The sequence below is a fragment of the Eufriesea mexicana genome, unplaced genomic scaffold (genome assembly GCF_001483705.2).
Source record: "Eufriesea mexicana isolate 0111107269 unplaced genomic scaffold, ASM148370v2 scaffold3597, whole genome shotgun sequence".
Classification (NCBI taxonomy): Eukaryota; Metazoa; Arthropoda; class Insecta; order Hymenoptera; family Apidae; genus Eufriesea; species Eufriesea mexicana.
Window position 1 is genome coordinate 81,853 of NW_016911617.1, and position 20,103 is coordinate 101,955.

General features: G+C 34.8%; 1 protein-coding gene across 1 annotated transcript in view; it reads left to right on the plus strand.

Moving 5' to 3' along the window:
* LOC108551018 (uncharacterized) overlaps positions 1 to 19,560 on the plus strand; it is a 34,793-nt gene extending 15,233 nt beyond the window's left edge. Inside the window, exons 3-5 of the mRNA XM_017905010.1 lie at positions 13,940 to 14,080; positions 15,189 to 15,326; positions 17,967 to 19,560. Of these exons, the coding sequence (XP_017760499.1) occupies positions 13,940 to 14,080; positions 15,189 to 15,326; positions 17,967 to 18,179 (492 nt within the window). The 3' untranslated portion in view covers positions 18,180 to 19,560. The remainder of the gene's footprint in view (positions 1 to 13,939; positions 14,081 to 15,188; positions 15,327 to 17,966) is intronic.
* Positions 19,561 to 20,103: the final 543 nt, after the last annotated feature.

The following is a 20,103-nucleotide window of genomic DNA, read 5'->3' on the forward strand; positions in this document are numbered from 1 at the left end:
CCAGGAAAATTTCCTACTTATTCAGGGTGGGTTCGCTATTTGTGTTTTCGCACGGCTGAAGGTATCGTTATGTTCTTCTAATATTATAATATATATATTGCTTTTAATTCGTTACATTTACGTATATACTAGATAGATAAAGTTTTATTGTATTCCTATTGGATTACAAGGGGTTTACGTATATACTATATTTCTACGGTTTCTGGTATAGGTAAATTTTATTATCATTTGAAGTTCTTGGGAAAAATTTGTTACGTGTATCTGAGGATGTTGTACAGGATTATAAAACGGATTTATAATTTTTAGGATAGGTAGTACTCGTTTAATAAAATGGGTTGGGAAATAATTAATAATTTCGAAGACACGAGTTATTTTTGGTTTTGGATAAAGAGAGTGAAATATAATATTGGAATACGTTAAGAAATTTTTGGGAGAGTAGATAATTATGTGTGTGTCGATATAGAAGGTAGATGTTAGGAATCTTCTGCAGCCAGGATAGGAAAAATTGCTCGGATAATTTATCGTGTTTAATGAATATGGTAGTTAAAAAATTATTTTTATCTCTAAAAATAATTATTAGAACTTTCTTTACTTATTTTACGAATGTTATCTACCCTAAAACTTAGGAATCTTTTTTTTTCATAGTTCGTATAACATATAAGTATAGTCATTTTTGTAATTAAAGTTAACATTAATTTTATCTAAACCGTATACTTATATTTCTGTCTCACTGTAATATTTTTAATTCACTTGCAGTACTAAAAATTTTGAAATTTGTCAATACGACATAATTACTACTTTTAATATTGTTTATATATTGATATTAATATAATTATATTCAAATATAATTACTACTTCTAATATTAACAAATTATAGTTATTATCATTCTCTTCATTTCACATATTTTTTCTCTTAATTAAAATTCGTAAAATAATACAATTATGATGATAAAAAAAACTTAGAAATTTGTCAATGCGATAAAATTTTACTACTTTTAATATTAACAAATTATAGTTATTATCATTCTCTTCGTTTCACATATTTTTTCTCTCAATTAAAATTCCTAAATTTCTTTCAAATCATATAAGACAATACAATTACGATAATAAAAAAAAACTAGGAAATTTGTTAATACGACGTAACTACTATTTTTAATATTAACAAATCTTAGTTATTATTTTTCTTTTCATTTCTCATATTTTTTCTCTTAATTAAAATTCGTAAATTTCCTTCAAATCATATAAGATAATACGATTACGATAATAAAGAAATTTTGGAAATTTGTAATACGACATAACTATTATTTTTAATATTATCAAATCATAATTATCATTTTTCTTTTTATTTCTCATATCTTTTCTCTTAATTAAAATTCGTAATTTTCCTTCAAATCATATAATAATTAATATTCTTAATACCATTATTAATTATTAAATCATTAATAATTAATATTCTTAATACCATTACGGTAATAAAAAATTTCGAAGCTTTTCAATTTGATATGTTTTTCATTTATCATAGTAACAAACAATTATTATCTTTCTCTTCGTATCTCATAATTTTCTCCAAACTAAAATTCATAAAATGTATCCAATCCATATAGTATTTAATATTTCTTCCATAACCGCAATACAAAAATGAAATTCGAAATTTGACAATTCCATTGCAACTCCAAAGATTAACAAATCGGAACTACCATGTTCCTCTGGATCTGTGAAAATCGAGTCGAAACGAAAATTGGTGGTTTGAAAAGCGAGACGGAAGAAGGCTCGATCGGGCGGAAGTGGTGTAAGGAAATGTAAAAATTCCCATTCGCGTAAAGCAATTCCCTTTGTGTCCCGTGTAGTCGCGAGCCAGAGCGAGCCATTCGATCGGTTCGAGGCCGTCGCACCGAAATTTTATAACTTCTAATAAGCGGTGGAGCGGTGAAGCCGCGCTAGAAGAAAGACTGAGAGGCTAATTGATTTTGACGGGTCCTCGGTAGTACCGCAGAGACCATACCTACTCTTGCCAGCCTACTTCCTGTCAGTTTTCAGCCCGGTTTTACGATTATTCGTGCCCCGGTGTGGCCGTGGAGACTTTTACGAGGCACAAAAGACCCGCGTCTCAGATTTGCTCGCCGCCAGTGGTTGTTAGCGACAATTCCTTTCATTCCTCGCCGTTTCTTCTCCCGTTCCTATTCGTTCTCCCCGCTGGAACCTCTCGTGACCGCCACGACGCGGACAGACCCACGCGTTTCACCTGACCTGCGGACACTCGCGACCCGGTTCCTTTCCAAATCGATAAAACACCACCTTTTCTTCCTCATTTTCTCCCTTTTCCATCCTTTTCTTCCCTCCCCTTCTGACCACTTCTTTATTCCGCTATAGCTACTTCTCTCCGTCTCACCCAGCTTCTTGTCTATATTCCTGGATGATGATCAGCGTACCTTGTCCAGGGTAGGGCAGTCGTTGGTTAGCTAACGAGCATCAGGATCGGTAGAAACTTGGCCATAAAACGAGTCGATGGGATTCGAGCTGTTCGTTCGAGCGGTTTAATTCGGGAGGAAATGGGAAGGCTCCGGGATCAATTGAGAGACGAACGCGTAAGGATACGTTTTAACGTATTTATTACGGCGACCGTTCGCGTAAAATAATCATAAAATTATTTAATTGGCCATTGGATCCCCTGGTCATGAAGCCGCTGCGCGTATTCGAGGGTCCCCGGGCCAGTCAATGTTACACGCGTCGGTGATAATAACAGTTCGTGACGCAATCAATGACCACTCGGTTTTAATCATCGTGTTTAATGCTCCCTATACAAAGTCTCTATTTTGAAAGGTATCTGCAGCTTCTTCGGGGGGTTTCGTAACGATTTGGGCGGGGAAAAAGGATCGATTACCGATCGATGAGAACGGCTAGCTCAGGCTACGCACGGGACACCGTGGTGGATGCTGTAGTGTGAGAATTCCACTGACCAAGTAGCTCCATTCGCCTTTCGAGTTTTTGTTCTTTTCTTCCATGCAGGCTTTTATTTTAAGCCTGGTTTCTTTTGCGACAGATCTTTCGTATTTGGGATGGGGGATCGAGGGTATTTTTAATCGGGAATTTTCTGGGTTGGTTGGATCGCGAATGGGAGATATTGGGTTTGGGATTGATAGATATTGTTCTTAATGTTTGGTGGCTTTCACAGACGAATGTATTTTTATTTAGTCCACGTTGTTTCCTATGTTCCAGTTGAGCCTTGGGTTAAAGGGTAAAGGTAAAAGGCTATTAAAATTTTTGAAATTTGTAGTGGATTTCGAGAGTTTTATAGATGTGGAATTGTATTCCAAGTGACTTGGGTCTCTTTAATAACTGTATGGTATTTCAGGATCATTGTCCGAAAATCACTAATTTCGGGATTCCCAAAGTTGGCGAGATTTTTAGGAACTCTAAGCTTCTAATCATACTTTGAACAATTCGAATAATCACATATTATAGATTCGGAGCGATTGAATTCCAAATTTCGTCATTAATCTCAAAATTGCCAAAGTTATCAAAATTTTATAAATTTTATAGGTTTGGTATAATATTCCAAGTAATTTGGATCTCTCCAATAATTCTACTGTCGCAAGATCATTGTCCAAAAATCACTAGTTTCCAGATTCCCTAAGTTAGCGAGATTTTCAAGTATTCCAGACCCCAAATCATACTTGAACAATTCGAATAATCACATACTATAAATTCAAAGCCAGTGAATTATAAATTTCATTATTAATCTCAAGATTGTTAAAGTTATCAAAATTTTATAGGTTTTATAGGTTTGGAATTATATGCCAAGTGACTTGGATCTCTCAAAAAATCAATAATTTCGAAATGTCCAAAGTTAACGAGATTTTCAAGAATTTTAGACTCTAAATCATACTTGAATAATTCGAGCAATCATATACTATAGATTCGAAGCGAGTGAATTACAAATTTCGTCATTAGTCTAAAAATTGCCAAAGTTATCAAACTCGTATAGGTTTTATAGGTTTGAAATTATATGCCAAGTGACTTGAATCTCTCTAAAAATCACTAATTTCAGGATTCCCAAAGTTAGCGAGATTTCCAAAAATTCTAGGTTTCAAATCATACTTTGAACAATTTGAACAATCACATACTATAGATTCGAAGCGAATGAATTATAAATTTCATCATTAGTCTCAAGATTGCCAAAGTTATCAAAATTTTGTAGGTTTTATAGGTTTAGAATTATATTCCAAGTGACTTGGATCTCTCAAAAACTTACTAATTTCAGGATTCCTAAAGTTAGCGAAATTTTCAAGAATTTTATGTTCCAAATCATATTTTGAACAGTTTGAATATACTGTAGATTTGAATAGATTGAATTTAAAATTTCATCATTAGTCTAACAATTGCCAAAGTTATCAAACTCGTATAGGTTTTATAGGATTGAAATTATATGCCAAGTGACTTGGATCTCTCTAAAAATCATCAATTTCAAGATTCCCAAAGTTAGCAAGATTTTCAAAAATTCTAGGCTCCAAGTCATACTTTGAACAATTTGAACAATCATACTATAGATCCAAATTTCATCATTAGTCTCAAGATTGTCAAAGTTATCAAAATTTTGTAGGTTTTATAAATTTCGAATTATATTCCAAGTGATTTGGATCTCTCTAATAACTCTATAGTCTCTCAGGATCATTGCCCAAAAATCACTAGTTTCGGGAATCCCAAAGTTAGCGAGATTTTCAAGAATTCTAGAATTCTTTTCGAATTCTAGAATTTCTATTTTCGAATTTCGAACAATTCGAAAAATCACATACTATACATATGAAACAATCGAATTCCAAGTTTCACGATTACTCTCAAGATTGCCAAAGTTATGCAAATTTTCGAGATTTTCTAAGGTTTGAATCATATTCTGAGCTTTTGAAAGCATTCCAGATCCCATTGTCAATCCTTCGACACTCAAAGATTTATTCTCTTCTCTAAATTAAAAATTTCCAAAGCCATCGAAATTTCCAGGACTTTCATACCTTCAGAGACCTGTCAAAAGCTCTGTGTATCGAATCGTACTCGAAACGATTTGAATTTTCATCCCTTAGAAAACCTCGAGTCCTTGAGAGTTAGGTGCTGGACGTTAGCTTTGGGAAGAAATTATTTATCGAGTACATTATTCCTGGCAGCCGCGTAGTTCTCAGGAATGTTGTTTGCTTGTCAAAGTATTATCGCGGTTTGCAGGTCGTGAGAGTAGTATCGCGTGATGATTATTTCCATTCCTGGGCCAGATAAGGACCTGGATAGCTGCTTTATCTCCGCGCGGGCCAGCTGGTCCGAGATGCGAGGTCGAAGACACGTTCAGCGATATAGGTGCTTATGTCAACCAAAGACAGATCGATTGACGTGTGCTTAAAACAGTCGTTTCGACACCGAAAGTATCCTAAATCTAACCATCCAGCCGCGTGAATGGTCGGGTTTGATTGTTTATAGATATATAGGATGCAATAATATAAGTCGTTGCGAAATTGGAACACTTCTGATCTGTGTTACGATATTATCTCGATTTTGATATGTATAAATGTTTATCATACATCGACATCGGAGAACTGTCGAAAGAAAATATTCGAATCGGAAGTATCGAGTTTAACAGAAGATAGTTATTGCAACGTTTCTTTTCAAACTTGCTCCTAGTATCGTGTCGTGTTACAAAATTTTAAATATCGACTGCTTAAGTCACGGGGTTGTAAACAAATTTGATAGAAAATTTATTTCGCTTTGTATTGGAGAATGTGATCTAACTTACTCGCAGAGAAGTACTTTTAAAGGACCTTATCCTTTTCTGTAATTAAATATTTCCTTTTACACAAAATTTTATTTTTTAATTGTTAGGAGCCTATTTCAGAATTCTGGAAAGGCCCAATCTTTCGTGTTTTATTATTTTTGTTAACACGTATAGTTGGAAATTTGATAGAAAATTTATTTCGGTTTGTACTGGAGAATGTGATCTAACTTACTCGTAGAGAAGTACTTTTAAAGGATCTTATCCTTTTCTGTAATTAAATATTTCCTTTTACACAAAATTTTATTTTTTAATTGTTAGAAGCCTATTTCAGAATTCTGGAAAGGCCCCATTTTTCGTGTTTTACTATCTTTTTTTATTATTATTTAATTATTATTTAATTGGAGGCAAAGCTATATTTAATTATCTACAGCCAATTGCAAATATTTCTCAAAGTACACACCTCTGTGTCGAGTATCAAACTATACTTAATAAATTATTAAGTATTAAATATTATTATTATTAATTATTAACGTAACATATACCTAAATATAGGGTACATAAATAATAATAAAGTGGAAATAAATAGGTGTAGTGTAGTATAGTATAGTACATTTTAACTAATTGCGAAAACAAAAGGTACCAAACTAACTATATTAATTGATTTTATCATAAGTTAGGTTCTATAATACTATTAAGCACTTTTAGATACTCAGTATTATAAATACTTGTAGAGATATTTATCACTAGATGTAGACACTTAAATACAGGTACTTGAAGCGACATCTACATCTAGATATAGATATCTGAGAAAATATCTGTATCTAACCATCTATGGCTAGCCATAGGCACAGCCATGTATATGTATCTGAAAATATATCTACAGCTAGAGACATTTAATTTTGAATTATGTTAACGAAAAGAACAGTATTAAAAATTGACAATGATAGTACATCTTCAAATCAACCTCGTTCTCAACTAGGGTAGATCTTCCAGTTCATGCAGCATCACAAAGAGGTTGAGATACTCATGGTGATTTCAACGAGAGGCATCGATACTACCTCATATAGACATTAGTATTGTTATACTGATATTGTTCAGAATATATCGCGTTACCCTTCGATCACGTCTATCAGTTTCGACTATCATTATCTCTCTTACTGCCAACTTCAAATACGTGGTATATAGAAATAATAGAAATTCTCTTATATATATTCAAGAAATTATATACACTCTTCAAACTCCACTCTTTGTGGTCCAAATCACATTCGACATTTTATTCCAAATGGTTCACATTTGCAATCATATTTCAAAATGTTGTATAAATATTGTACCAATTTTTATCTTTAGAATGTACAACTACAGTTCTGAAAGACTTCAATGGCTAATCGAGATGAAATTTGGATGAGAAGAAAGAGTAGATTAGATTTTTCTTGGAACTCTCATAACTTTATCATAGTGTATTAACAAATAATGTGTCTACGTTGACATATTTTTATATATACATTATAAATTAGATTTTATTATGTAATTTTATTATTTAATACTATTTATTATTTATTATAATTAGATATACATGATAAATTATTTTTATGTATACAGATAAACTAGATTACAACAAAGAAACGAAGGTATATTTAATACATTAAAACATTAAGATGACAAAAAGAAACAGAGTGTTGAGACTAGGCAACATAGAATTCCAGAAAGTACGTATATTCCTTCCATATTTGTATCTAAATATGGAAAAATATTTAATTAATAAATTAACTATTATAAATTTCAACAAACAGGGTTAACAATTAATTTGCTAATGACAATTTTAACCCTTTGCACTCGACGACTTTTTCGTCACAGAAAAATAGTAATTCAAAGACTTTCTGTCATAGAGTCGGCGATATTTTTAAAATGGCGAATGAGAAATCATATGCAAATTAAGACGTAGAATTATTTTTCTTCGACATTTCACACATCGTTAGGTAATTTTAAATTTCATATATTAATTAACGCCTATCTTTAGAATCTGATTAAATGGTGACTGAGAGTCACCTCTCGAGTGTAAAGGATTAACATTTAGTCAGTCAGACCTAATTTCTTGAATATACAATAACATATAAAATATGTTTCTACTCATTTCTTTCCGACAAATACACCAACCACGTGTTTCACATATTCCCGAAGAACCCGAAGAACAGAAAAATTGGAATTTTTAAAATCGTGTCATCCATCGTTTTACCTCTTCAATCGCAACATCTCAATCAACATCAAAAGAAACAGAGTGTCGAGACTAGGCAACATAGAATTGCAGAATTCCTAATTTTTGGAATATATAATAACATATAAAATACGTTTCTACTCATTTCTTTCCGACAAATACACCAACCACGTGTTTCACATATTCCCGAAGAACCCGAAGAACAGAAAAATTAGGATTTTTAAAATCGTGTCATCCATCGTTTTACCTCTTCAATCGCAGAATCTTCAGTCACAACATCTCGGTAAACGAAAATAATACATGGGGCCTATGGCACCTTTGTTCCCAAACTCGGGTACACCTGCCAAAAGATCCATTGTAAAGCTATCACCAGCAACGGCGCGAAAATTCCTGGTGAAAAGCGTTCCGTTTAGCCGCGTAAGCCAACGAAGCGACCTTGCGAGCGCGTTAGATCCTTTATATCTGGCGCTGGAAGGTTCGCGGAACGTAGGCTGTAATGGAGCATCCCGAAGTCGTGACACGATACTCGCGAGGGCTTCTCCCTTCCTTCCAGCTCGTTACTCTGGCCGATCCTCGTCCGCTTCGCCAGTGATTCATAACGTTTCGAGCGTTGGTACCTATACCTGGATAACGCGATTAACGCGTCTAGCCTGGCGCCCGAGCTTCCGAGTAATTTCTAGCTAACGATCCAGCTTTCACGGGCTGACCCACCTCGGTATTCCCAAAAAGTCAGCGGTCGTGGCTCGAGGCTGGCGCGTGCTGTTCGCACGGGGATTCGCGGACGCCAGGCCAGGGCTTACTCATCCGTCAGCTTGGCTAGTCCACGTTACCAGGAACGAGGGATACGAGAGCTTGATAGCGTACGAGGCGATGTTGCGCGTTTAATCGGTGACTAAACGAGCTAACCTGTTATTGAACCGTACTGCTTCCGTGACGAAGGAGCAGGAAGGAGAAGTTTTGCTCGTGCGAGAGCAGTTGGGTGTCGTAGGATGGCTGAGCTAACTTTTGGATAGAGAGGTTTTGGAGGCTGTTTAGAGAAGATGATTTGGTAATTTTGGTGAGTTAATAGGTGAACACAAGTGATGTTTTCTTTTCCAATGCTAAAGACATAAGTCGAGATATCTTGCATATAACGTCGATGTTAACACATTGTGTCAAAACGCTCCCAAAGACCGCATATTTTTGAACACCTTAGAAGCATGCTTGGCAAGCAATACGTTGCATATATGCACATTTTGAATTTAAAATTGCTAATATATTCGCATAAAGTATTCTTAGATATTACTGTATACTTTATACATCGATTTATTGTATATTTTTATACATTTTATCTAATATTTATCTCACAAACTTGAATAATGCTTTAGAGTGTGATATCTGATAAAGCGTACTCCTTTGTGCAATGTTGTTTGGCACCAGATTGAAAATGTAAATGATTTTTAAAAGACTATTTTCGTACAAATTTGCACATATATTTCGAAATAACAAAATGTACAACAATAAAACACTTTATAAGGACGGTAAACGATCCTCGCAGAGCTACCGATGTACTGGCTATACTGACTGATTGTTTTTACATTCTTGGAATGTCGACATTCAGTTATTTTGCTTATCATTTGTCACAAGAATGTGCAAGACTTCACTGCCCCAGTAGCGTAACAAAAACATTTGTCTCTTGTTGTCTAAGGCACAGATTAAATCGAGAAGAAGCTGAAAACGAGATATCTCGTGACCCGTACGCTAAGTGTTAAAATATTTTTGATTATTACATACTAATGTATGATTTTGCACGTGTCGGTCGTCAGCCAAATTCCTTTGTTCAAACGCACACCGATCGAGTTATCAATTATTAAATCGTTGCCTTTCTATAATTACTGTTCCTTCCTTTTTAACTCCACTGCCATACCAAATTCTATCATTTTCTTATTGGAAATTCGATTGTTTCGTGATAGAGCTCTAGCGATAATTATATATCCATCGATCACTTTAGAATTGCTATAGAATTTAAATGATCAGTGGATAGATTAGTTCCAATGACTATAGTACTCCGTGGATGGCTATATCGAGTACTCTATTATCAATGGTTTATATTTCAAACAAAAGTTGATTTATCCCTTGATCAATCTAGTATTGCTACAGAATTTTCATGATCAGTGTAGAATACATTAATCCACTAGCTATAGTCCTTTGTATATGCCTATACACTGCACTGTATTGTTAATTGTATTGTTAATAACCGTATTGTTAATATTCCTAGCTTCAATTGATCCGTGCATTGATCATTCTAAAATTTTTATAGGGTTTGGATGCTCAGTGTATGGATAAATCCGATGGGTATAGTGCTGTGTAGATAGTGCCATGGTTTATTTATTAATTTGCTGGATAGATGGTGATAGAAGGCACTGGTCACGCGATGACATGTCTTCGTTGAAGATCCAGCTGACACGCGTGTTAGCATCACAGTGCCATGACTTCATTGAAAGAACAACTATAAACGTGTTAATATCAGGTAGACGTTTGTGAAGATTAGTTCGGTTATCATCGTTGAGTAAAATTAGCGAATCCATGGTAACTGAAGTCTATGTTCACACAGCGTCATATCTTCGGTAGAGATTCAACTGTCACACGTGTTGGCATTGCGTAGGGGTATGACTTCGATGAGGATCCAAGTATCACGAGGATTAGAGCCAGACAGACATCTGTGAACGTTGTTTTCGGTTGTCAGCAATTTTGGCAAGTCATTGATAAGCGTGAGCAACGTACACACAGTGCTGAATCTTCATTAAGAATCCTTAGAGTGTAAACACGCGTGATACAGGTCTGTGAACGTTGATTTCGGTTATTATCGGTTTGTTAATTTTACTGGGTCGATGATAGCAGGAAACAACGTTCACGCAGTGCTATATCATCTAAAAATGCAATTATCACCTGTGTTTGCATCACACAGATGTGGGTGAACATTGCCTTTAGTTATCACCGATTTGCTAATTTTAGCGAATCGATGATAACCGAGAGCAACGTTCACACAATGCTAGATCTTCATTGAAAATCCTGTCCATCACATAGAGGTCTGTGAACGTTCGTTTCGGTTGTTATCGATTCGCTAATTTCACTGGATCGATGATAACCGAGAGCAATGTTCACACAGTACTATATCGTCTAAAAATCCAATTACCACGCGTGCTTGTATCACACAGACGTGTGTGAATGTTGCCCATAGTTATCACCGATTTGCCAATTTCAGTGAACCGATGATAACCGAGAGCAAGGTTCACACAATGCTAGATCTTCATTGAAAATCCTGCTTATCACGTGTCTTAAAATCTTGGCATCACATAGAGGTCTGTGAACATTCGTTTCGGTTGTTATCGATTCGCTAATTTCACTGGATCGATGATAACCGAGAGCAATGTTCACACAGTACTATATCGTCTAAAAATCCAATTATCACGCGTGCTTGGGTCACACAGTGCCACATCTTCGTTGAATAATCCTCTGCATCACGTGTATTAGAGTGCTGGCATCACATAGAGGTCTGTGAACGTTCGTTTTTGTCATCATCGATTCGTTGATTTCACTGGATCAGTGATAACTCAGAGCAATGTTCACACAGTGCTAGATTTTCATTAACAATCCTGCGAATCACGTGTGTTATAGTGTTAATATCACAAAGTGCTAGATTTTCATTAATAACCCTGTGCATCACGTGTATTAGAGTGTTAGCATCACATAGAGGTCTGTGAACGTTCGTTTTTGTCATCATCGATTCGCTGATTTCACTGGATCAGTGATAACTGAGAGCAATGTTCACACAGTGCTAGATTTTCATTAATAATCCTGCGAATCACGTGTCTTATAGTGTTAATATCACACAGTGTTAGATTTTCATTAATAATCCTGTCTATCACATGTCTTATAGTGTTAGCATCACACACAGGTCTGTGAACTTGGTTTCGGTTATTATCGATTCGCTGATTTCTCTGGATCGATGATAGTGGAAAACAATGTTCACATAGTACTATATCATCTAAAGATCCAATTACCACGCGTGCTTGTATCACACAGACGTGTGTGAATGTTGCCCATAGTTATCACCGATTTGCCAATTTCAGTGAACCGATGATAACCGAGAGCAAGGTTCACACAATGCTAGATCTTCATTGAAAATCCTGCTTATCACGTGTCTTAAAATCTTGGCATCACATAGAGGTCTGTGAACGTTCGTTTCTGTCATTATCGATTCGCCAATGTCACTGGATCAATGGTAACAGAAAGAAATAACGTTCATGCAGTGTTGTATCGTCTAAAAATCCAATTGTCACACATGTTTGTACCACACAATGCTAAATCTTCATTGAAAATACTGTGCATTACGTATCTTAGACTGTTGGCATCACATAGAGCTCTGTGAACATTTGTTCAAGTTATTATCAATTCGTTAATATTATTGGATCAATGATATCTGAAAACAACGTTCACGCAATGCTATATCACCTCAATTTCCAATTATAATTGTCCAAAATCCTGTCTATCACGTGTTTCATAGTGCTAGCATCACAAAGAGGTCTCTGAACGTTGGTTTCGATTATTATCCATTCGCTAATTTCACTGGATCAGTGATAACCACAAGCAACGTTCACACAGTGCTACATCATCTAAAAATCCAATTATCACACAGTTTGCGTCACACAGTACCAGATCTTCATTGAATAATTCTGTGCATCACGTGTCTTAGAGTGCTGGCATCACATGGAGGTCTGTGAATTATCGATGATAGCAAAAAGCAACGTTCACGCAGTGCTATATCATTTAAAAATCCAATTATCACGCGTACTTGGGTCACACAGTGCTACATCTTCATTGAATAATCCTATGCATCACGTGTCTTAGAGTGTTAGCATCACACAGAGGTCTCTGAACGTTGGTTTCGATTATTATCCATTCGCTAATTTCACTGGATCAGTGATAACCGAAAGCAACGTTCACACAGTGCTAAATCTCCGTTGAAAATTCACCTGTCGCGTGTGTGAACGTTGCCTTATCATCGTTTTAACAAAATTACCGAATCGGTGGAAAAACCGTATCGCCCGAACTAGCTGTTAGGAATTCATGGCCGATCATTGGTACCCTTGACGCATTGATACAGGTGATTTGCTAGATAATATAATAGTTAACTTAGGGGAAATGTAGTCTCTTTGTTAGGACTTTATTAGCCGAGACGAGCAAGTACTATGGTATGCCCTCGTTGAGTCTGTGTTTCTTATTTTTCTGTCAGTTTGTCTACTTAGCTGGGCAAATTGCTGGCTTTGCGGATGAAGGAGTTAGATATACAGGTTGTTTCATAGGTATGATTCGTCGCGTGCTGTTTCATCGAGGAGACATAAAATTCAGATAATACGTGTAATTTCTCTGCAGATATGGAAGAAATTATTACGATAGTATGTGCGAGGTAGTTTCAATATATATGATTTTGTATGTATATTTACTTTATCGGTAGAAAGTATTATACTTAAAAATTCGAATTACTGCGGAAGCAAAATGTGATTTAAGTTCTTCGGTATTTTCTATATTTTTAAGAAATAAATATGAAATATCTGGGGAAAGACGACGGTGAAATTTAATCACTAGTTATATTATATATATTTATTTGACACTAGAACTACCAAGATATGTATCTAAATATTACGTACCTACAGGGGTAGTTAAAATATTGTAGTATGATGACGATGATTAGCTATTTTGCAACTATTTAAATGTCAAAATTCTATGTGCAAAAATTTATTTAACAAAAGTTAATATTAATTTTCTCGACACCTATTCTGAATTTTCATTAATTGCAAAGTAATCTACGAATATTGGAAATTAATAATTTTAATTTTCTCTTGGTAATTCTAATGTCAGATTTTATTTCAATTTTGTTTTACGTTAAATATCCTGTTTAATCACACGTACGATTTTGTTTCGTGCTTTTGCAGGCTAAACGAACATTCAACATCGACTTTGCCGATCTACATTCGACGTTCAAAGACAATCATTACGATTGGCTCCCTGGGCCAAACGAAATTCCCAAGCAACTAGGAGAACAGCTAAATCAGGAATACCTCGACAAATTAGAAGTATGTATATGTAACTTTTGTTTTATTTATATCTTCCTTTTTATTTATATATAGAACAATGAAACACAAAAAGAAAGAACGTTTCACTAAATTTCATGTCAATATGACAAGTATTCTTGCCACTAACGTTTAGTTAAAAATAATTATTATTATGCTATAATATTATAAATAGTAGTATATCGATATACTATACAATATTACATAACCACTATAATACTATACTATATTATATAGTAGTATGTTATATAGTATATATATAAAATATTTTATTTTATTTATAAATAGAACAATAAGACATAAACAGAAAGAACGTTTCACTAATTTTATGTCAATATCACAAATATTCTTGCCACTAAAATTTAGTTAAAAATAATTATTATTATGTTATAATATTGTAAATAGTTGTATATTGATGTACTATACAATATTACATAATCACTATAATATTATACTATATTGTATTGTAGTATGTTATATAAAATATATATAATATACTATAAAATTACTATATTGAAAAATGCTGAAATTAGACCGAATTCTATCATCCTTATGGAAATGATTATGCTAATACTCTTAGAGTCGCGTGTGCTTAATTACTCAGCATATTAACCTGTTTTCATAAAAATTATTTCAACTATGATAATCTTGCGATTTCACACACTGAATTTTTTCGTTCATGCAGTCTAAGTAGAAAATTAAATTGCTATATCTGGTCCGTTTAAACAACTATCATGCATTATATACTGTTATAGTAAATGTAATAACGAATTGGGTAGAATTAAGCACAAAATTTAAACATATTTAACCACTATAAACAAAATTTTCCTTACACATATACGTATTAATCCAATTTAAAATAATTCTGAAGACTCAAGTATAATAATAAAACGACCATAATTAATTACACGCGGAATTCAGATATTTTTTGTTTCTCAAGGGAACTTAGAAGCTTAGAAATATTTCTAAGATCAATATTATCATAAATTCACAAATTAAACAAATTAAATACAAAATTCAGTTACTTCCAAGATTTTAACGCGATTGCAATAATTATTACAGAACCAAAAGTAAGTAAATTAAAATTAAAAATCGCTTCTCGTTTTCACAGCTCGATTCGGCCCTCATCGACGCGTACGAGTACATGCAGAAGTTCGCAGTGGGCCTAGAACAGATAGTCTGGGACCAGGAGGATCTCCAACTCGAGTTTCGCAAGCAATTTAAGGACACCGAATACAAACTGCGAACGGTGAGTTTTATGCATTCACGTTAACACACTTCGAGTTCGTGTTACGATACTCCGTTTCGCGTTCCCTTTATTTTTTCCCGAGGAAAAAAGGGTTATTGAACAACTTTCACAATGGTACCATCTCGCCGAATGCTATTAGCCTGAATCACGTTGCCTTCCATTGTCGCAAACGCGGTAAAAAAGGCACTTCGCTTTTACGAGCTTCACGCAAAAATTACGCGACTAAACACTCGAACCGCAGGAGAAAAAAGTTTATAGTTCGTTTGACGAATCTGGATCGCTGCTTCGTCCAGTCAGCTTCTAGTCGATTTCTCTGATTTCTCGCTGTACTTCCTACTTCTAACGATTTACCACCGGCTAGGACGGGGAACTAAGTACCTCGTGTCTTTTGAAACTTTTCCTACTTTCATTCCTGGATTTTTTAAATTTTCGTTCAATTTGAGGAACAACGATTTCATTCAGAAAATGTCTTGTGGACACTTTTCCTATTTCCATTCCTGGATTTTTTAAATTTTCGTTCAATTTGAGGAACTATGATTTCACTCAGAAAATATCTTGTGGACACTTTTCCTATTTCCATTCCTGGATTTTTCCGATTTTCGTTCAATTTGAAAAATAATTATTTCAATCAGAAAATATCTTGTGGACACTTTTCCTATTTCCATTCCTGGATTTTTTAAATTTTCGTTCAATTTGAGGAACAATGATTTCATTCAGAAAATATCTTGTGGACACTTTTCCTATTTCCATTTCTGGATTTTTTAAATTTTCGTTCAATTTGAAAAATAATTATTTCATTCAGAAAATATCTTGTGGACACTTTTCCTATTTCCATTCCAGGATTTTTCCGATTTTCGTTCAATTTGAAAAATAATTATTTCAATCAGAAAATATCTTGTGGACACTTTTCCTATTTCCATTCCTGGATTTTTCCGATTTTCGTTCAATTTGAAAAATAATTATTTTAATCAGAAAATATCTTGTGGATACTTTTCCTATTTCCATTCCTGGATTTTTCCGATTTTCGTTCAATTTGAAAAATAATTATTTTAATCAGAAAATATCTTGTGGATACTTTTCCTATTTCCATTCCTGGATTTTTCCGATTTTCATTCAATTTGAAAAATAATGATTTCATTCAGAAGATATCTTGGAAATTTTTATTAAAACCAAGGAATGGAAATTGTAAAATAATATTTATAAAACCTTCGCTAATATTTAAAGAGCAATAATCGTTATTTAGAAAAAGAAATTTAATTCAGGATGTAAGATGAATTAAAATTTTTATCCAATGTAGAAAATTTTTAAAACCTTTGATAAGATTTAAAAAATAATATTCGTTATTTAGAAAAAGAAATTTAATTAAGGATATAAGATGAATTTAAATTTTTATCCAATGTAAAAAATAAATAGTAATTTTATTTAGGAGATAAAGTATTAAAGTTTGTGTTAAATCAAAAGAATTTTGATTACAAATTCATACTTTTAAATTTTTATTGGAATATAAAGTTGGTATCGAATTTGACAAATACCTAGTAATTTATATACGAAGTCAAATTTTTCAAATGATTAAATTTATAAATAATTCGTTTGAAAATTAAAATTTTGCCAATTCTTATTAAATTCGGACAATAATTATTTAATCTACAGAACAACATTCTCGAAAATATTTAATAAATTCAAAAGATGAGAACCTTGTTCATAAAATAGTTAAGTTTATACCAAATCCAAAACTAATAACAATTTTTGTATCATTATATTATAAACTAAGTTATTATTTTTGGATTTAATATAAATAACATAATTACTTTAATTGTTAATTTTTGACAAGTGATAACAATTTTTGAATCATTATATTCGAAACTAAATTATCACTTGTCAAAAGTGATATTAACAATTTAATATAGTTAAATTTATATTAAAAATCAATAATTTCCAAAAATAATAATTTAGTTTAGAATATAGTGATTCAAAGATTGTTATTATTTTTTGACTTGGTATAAACCTAACTATTTCCTGAACAAGACTACCATGTTTCGAATTTGTTAAATATTTTCGCGAGTGTTGTTTTATGGATTAAATAATTATTTAATAATTAGTCTGAATTTAATAAGAATTGGCAAAATTTTAATCTCGAAATGAATTCTTTATAAATTTAATAATTTGAAAAATTTGACTTCGTATATAAATTTCTAGATATTTGTGAAAATCGATACCAACTTTATATTCCAATAAAAATATGAAAATGTGAATTTGTAATTAAAATTCTTCAGATTTAATCCAAACTTTAACACTTTATCTGCTAAATAAAATTACTATCTTTCACATTGGATAAAAATTTAAATACATCTGTTATTATTGCTCTTTCTATTCCAAAAATTCAACACAATTGTCACTTATTTCTCCTTCTCTTTTCTTTTTCCAAATCTGAGATGGTATCGAATGAACATTTACCATTGCACGAAAATAAATAAAACAACATCGGTATCGATATCCACAACGATTTACATCTTCATACGAACACTTTCCATTAATTCCCACAAAAATCTCACAGCACCCCCACGCGGCGCGTCTGTTGGAGAGAACCGTTACCCAAACAAACGAAAACGATCCCTAACGTCGGAAAATATACATTTGCAGGTTCTCTGCGAGCTGCAAGTGGCACTAGTGGAGCGCCAGCTGTCGTCACGGCCAGACGCTACTCGCGACATCATGAAGTCGGAATTCCGGACCGTGTCGACCTCAGAGACCTATCGGAACCTTCGGGACTGGCTAATCTTCCGCGACTACATGAACGGCCTGGAATACGTGGTGCAGGTGTTCGAGCACCTTCGCCGAGGTCTTCAGTCCTGAGGATGGCAAGGCGGAAGCCGAAGAAGGGCTACCAGGCGACGACTCGCCCATCTCAGGAAACCGGAACAGCCCAACCTGGATGGCCAACTCTCGTCATGAGGTTGGAGTAAAAAGTGGGTAACAGGGAAGATCCTAGGCGTGCTCTGTCAAGCAGGCCAGGGGCTACCACCCGTCTCGGTTCCAGTGAGATGTGTCTCCATGGCGACGATCGGCCTATCCGTCGGCCACGGGTCCAGCCAGCGATGCTGCACCACCGTCACACACCGACGGATACACCGTATCGTCGAACCTGTGCGTGTGTATCTGTATCAAGTTGACTAGCATGACTTTGAGACAGAGGATCGACGAATATCGTCATCGAGTCCCGTCAATAGTTCACACCGCCATCGTCGATGCTCGCCGTCAGAGGTTCCAGTGAGACAGCCGGGAATAGAGAGCAACAGGAAGCAGAGTCGTACGATGAGCAGCCCATTGGCTTTCGCCGCCATAGTTCACGATCGTGTGCGATCCACGCACTCATTTCCGCGCGTGCTTACGCTAAAACGCGACTTAAAGCACGCGCGAAATCCATGTCCAAAGTGTAATCATAATGTGCAAGAGGATTAATAGGACAGACCAGGAAGACCAGCCAGAGTTCCCAGCGACATCTTACCGTTCGTTGAGATTTCCATCACCGAACAAAGCGTTGTATTCTAGTTTCTCCTTCGCCACTTCTTTCGCGTTCCCTTGGCGTGGCTGTTCCGTTTCGCGGATTTCAAAATCTCACGCGTTTTACCCAATGTACCATGTATTTCGATGTTTTATCACGAGACCTCTTAGTTCTTCCTTTAAATTACTCCACGCGACGGTGTTTTCGCTTTTAAACCAACGATGTATCATTCTTACTGGAGGTGTTCAAAGGGGAGAGATTCGGCTGACGAAATGTATCATTCATGAACACTCGTGGATGATCATTCTTCTGCTTTCCTCTGTTGAACTGATTCTCCATTAAAAATGAGACTTCTCGGTGTTCGAAAACTCGAGGACAGCCACGCCAACGGGGGTCTCGCTGGCAATCTCATTCAGGGATTCATTGAGGTTATAGGGAAGAGGAAGACGCGAAAGAAGCGGCGCGGAGATGGAAGGAGATGAAAGGATTCCCTTCGTGAATCCGTCTAAACGAGCTTGTGCACCGCAGCGGTATTATATCCTAAATATACAAGAAAATACAGTATTCGCGCTTTAACTTAGACTATTCGCGTCGTGCGAGAAGGGAGTAAGGAGAAATCGAGGCGTATAGATATATATCGCGTGGTTGTCACGCGTGGTTGAAGAGGAAAGCACGACGTCGTTGTAACGTCGACCACGAGGAAAAGCAAAAATCACTCGACGAGCCATCCGCGCCCCACTCTTAATCCTATATAATAATTTATTGACTAACTGTAATATTATTATATTCGTATTTATTCAGATTATTTATTTTATTTTTGTAAAGATTTTACATGTCCGATTAACTGTATTTAAAGTGTCTAGAGCTTAAAATTACCTAGAGTGTAAGAGAGAAAGAGCGAGCGAGAGAGAGAGAGAGAGAGAATGAGCGAAAGAGAGAAAGAGAGTACGAGCGAGCGAGCGAGAGAGAGAGAGATACAGAAGGATATATTATTATTATTATTATTAATTATTAATATTATTATTATTAGTAGAATTTTAATAGTAATCGTAGGGGAAGAAGAAGGAAACGCACCGACGCGGCCGACGCCATTTTACGTTACGCGCCGCGCTGCTGCTGCTACTCCCTTCGCTTGACGTACCTTTGCACGGTATGAAGATGTAAATTTTTATATAAGGAAACGATTCACCAACGTTCCTCCCGTACTATTTTTCTTTTTCTTTTTTCTTTTTCATCCTTTTTCGAATTTTTTTTCTTTTTTTTTCTTTTTCTTTT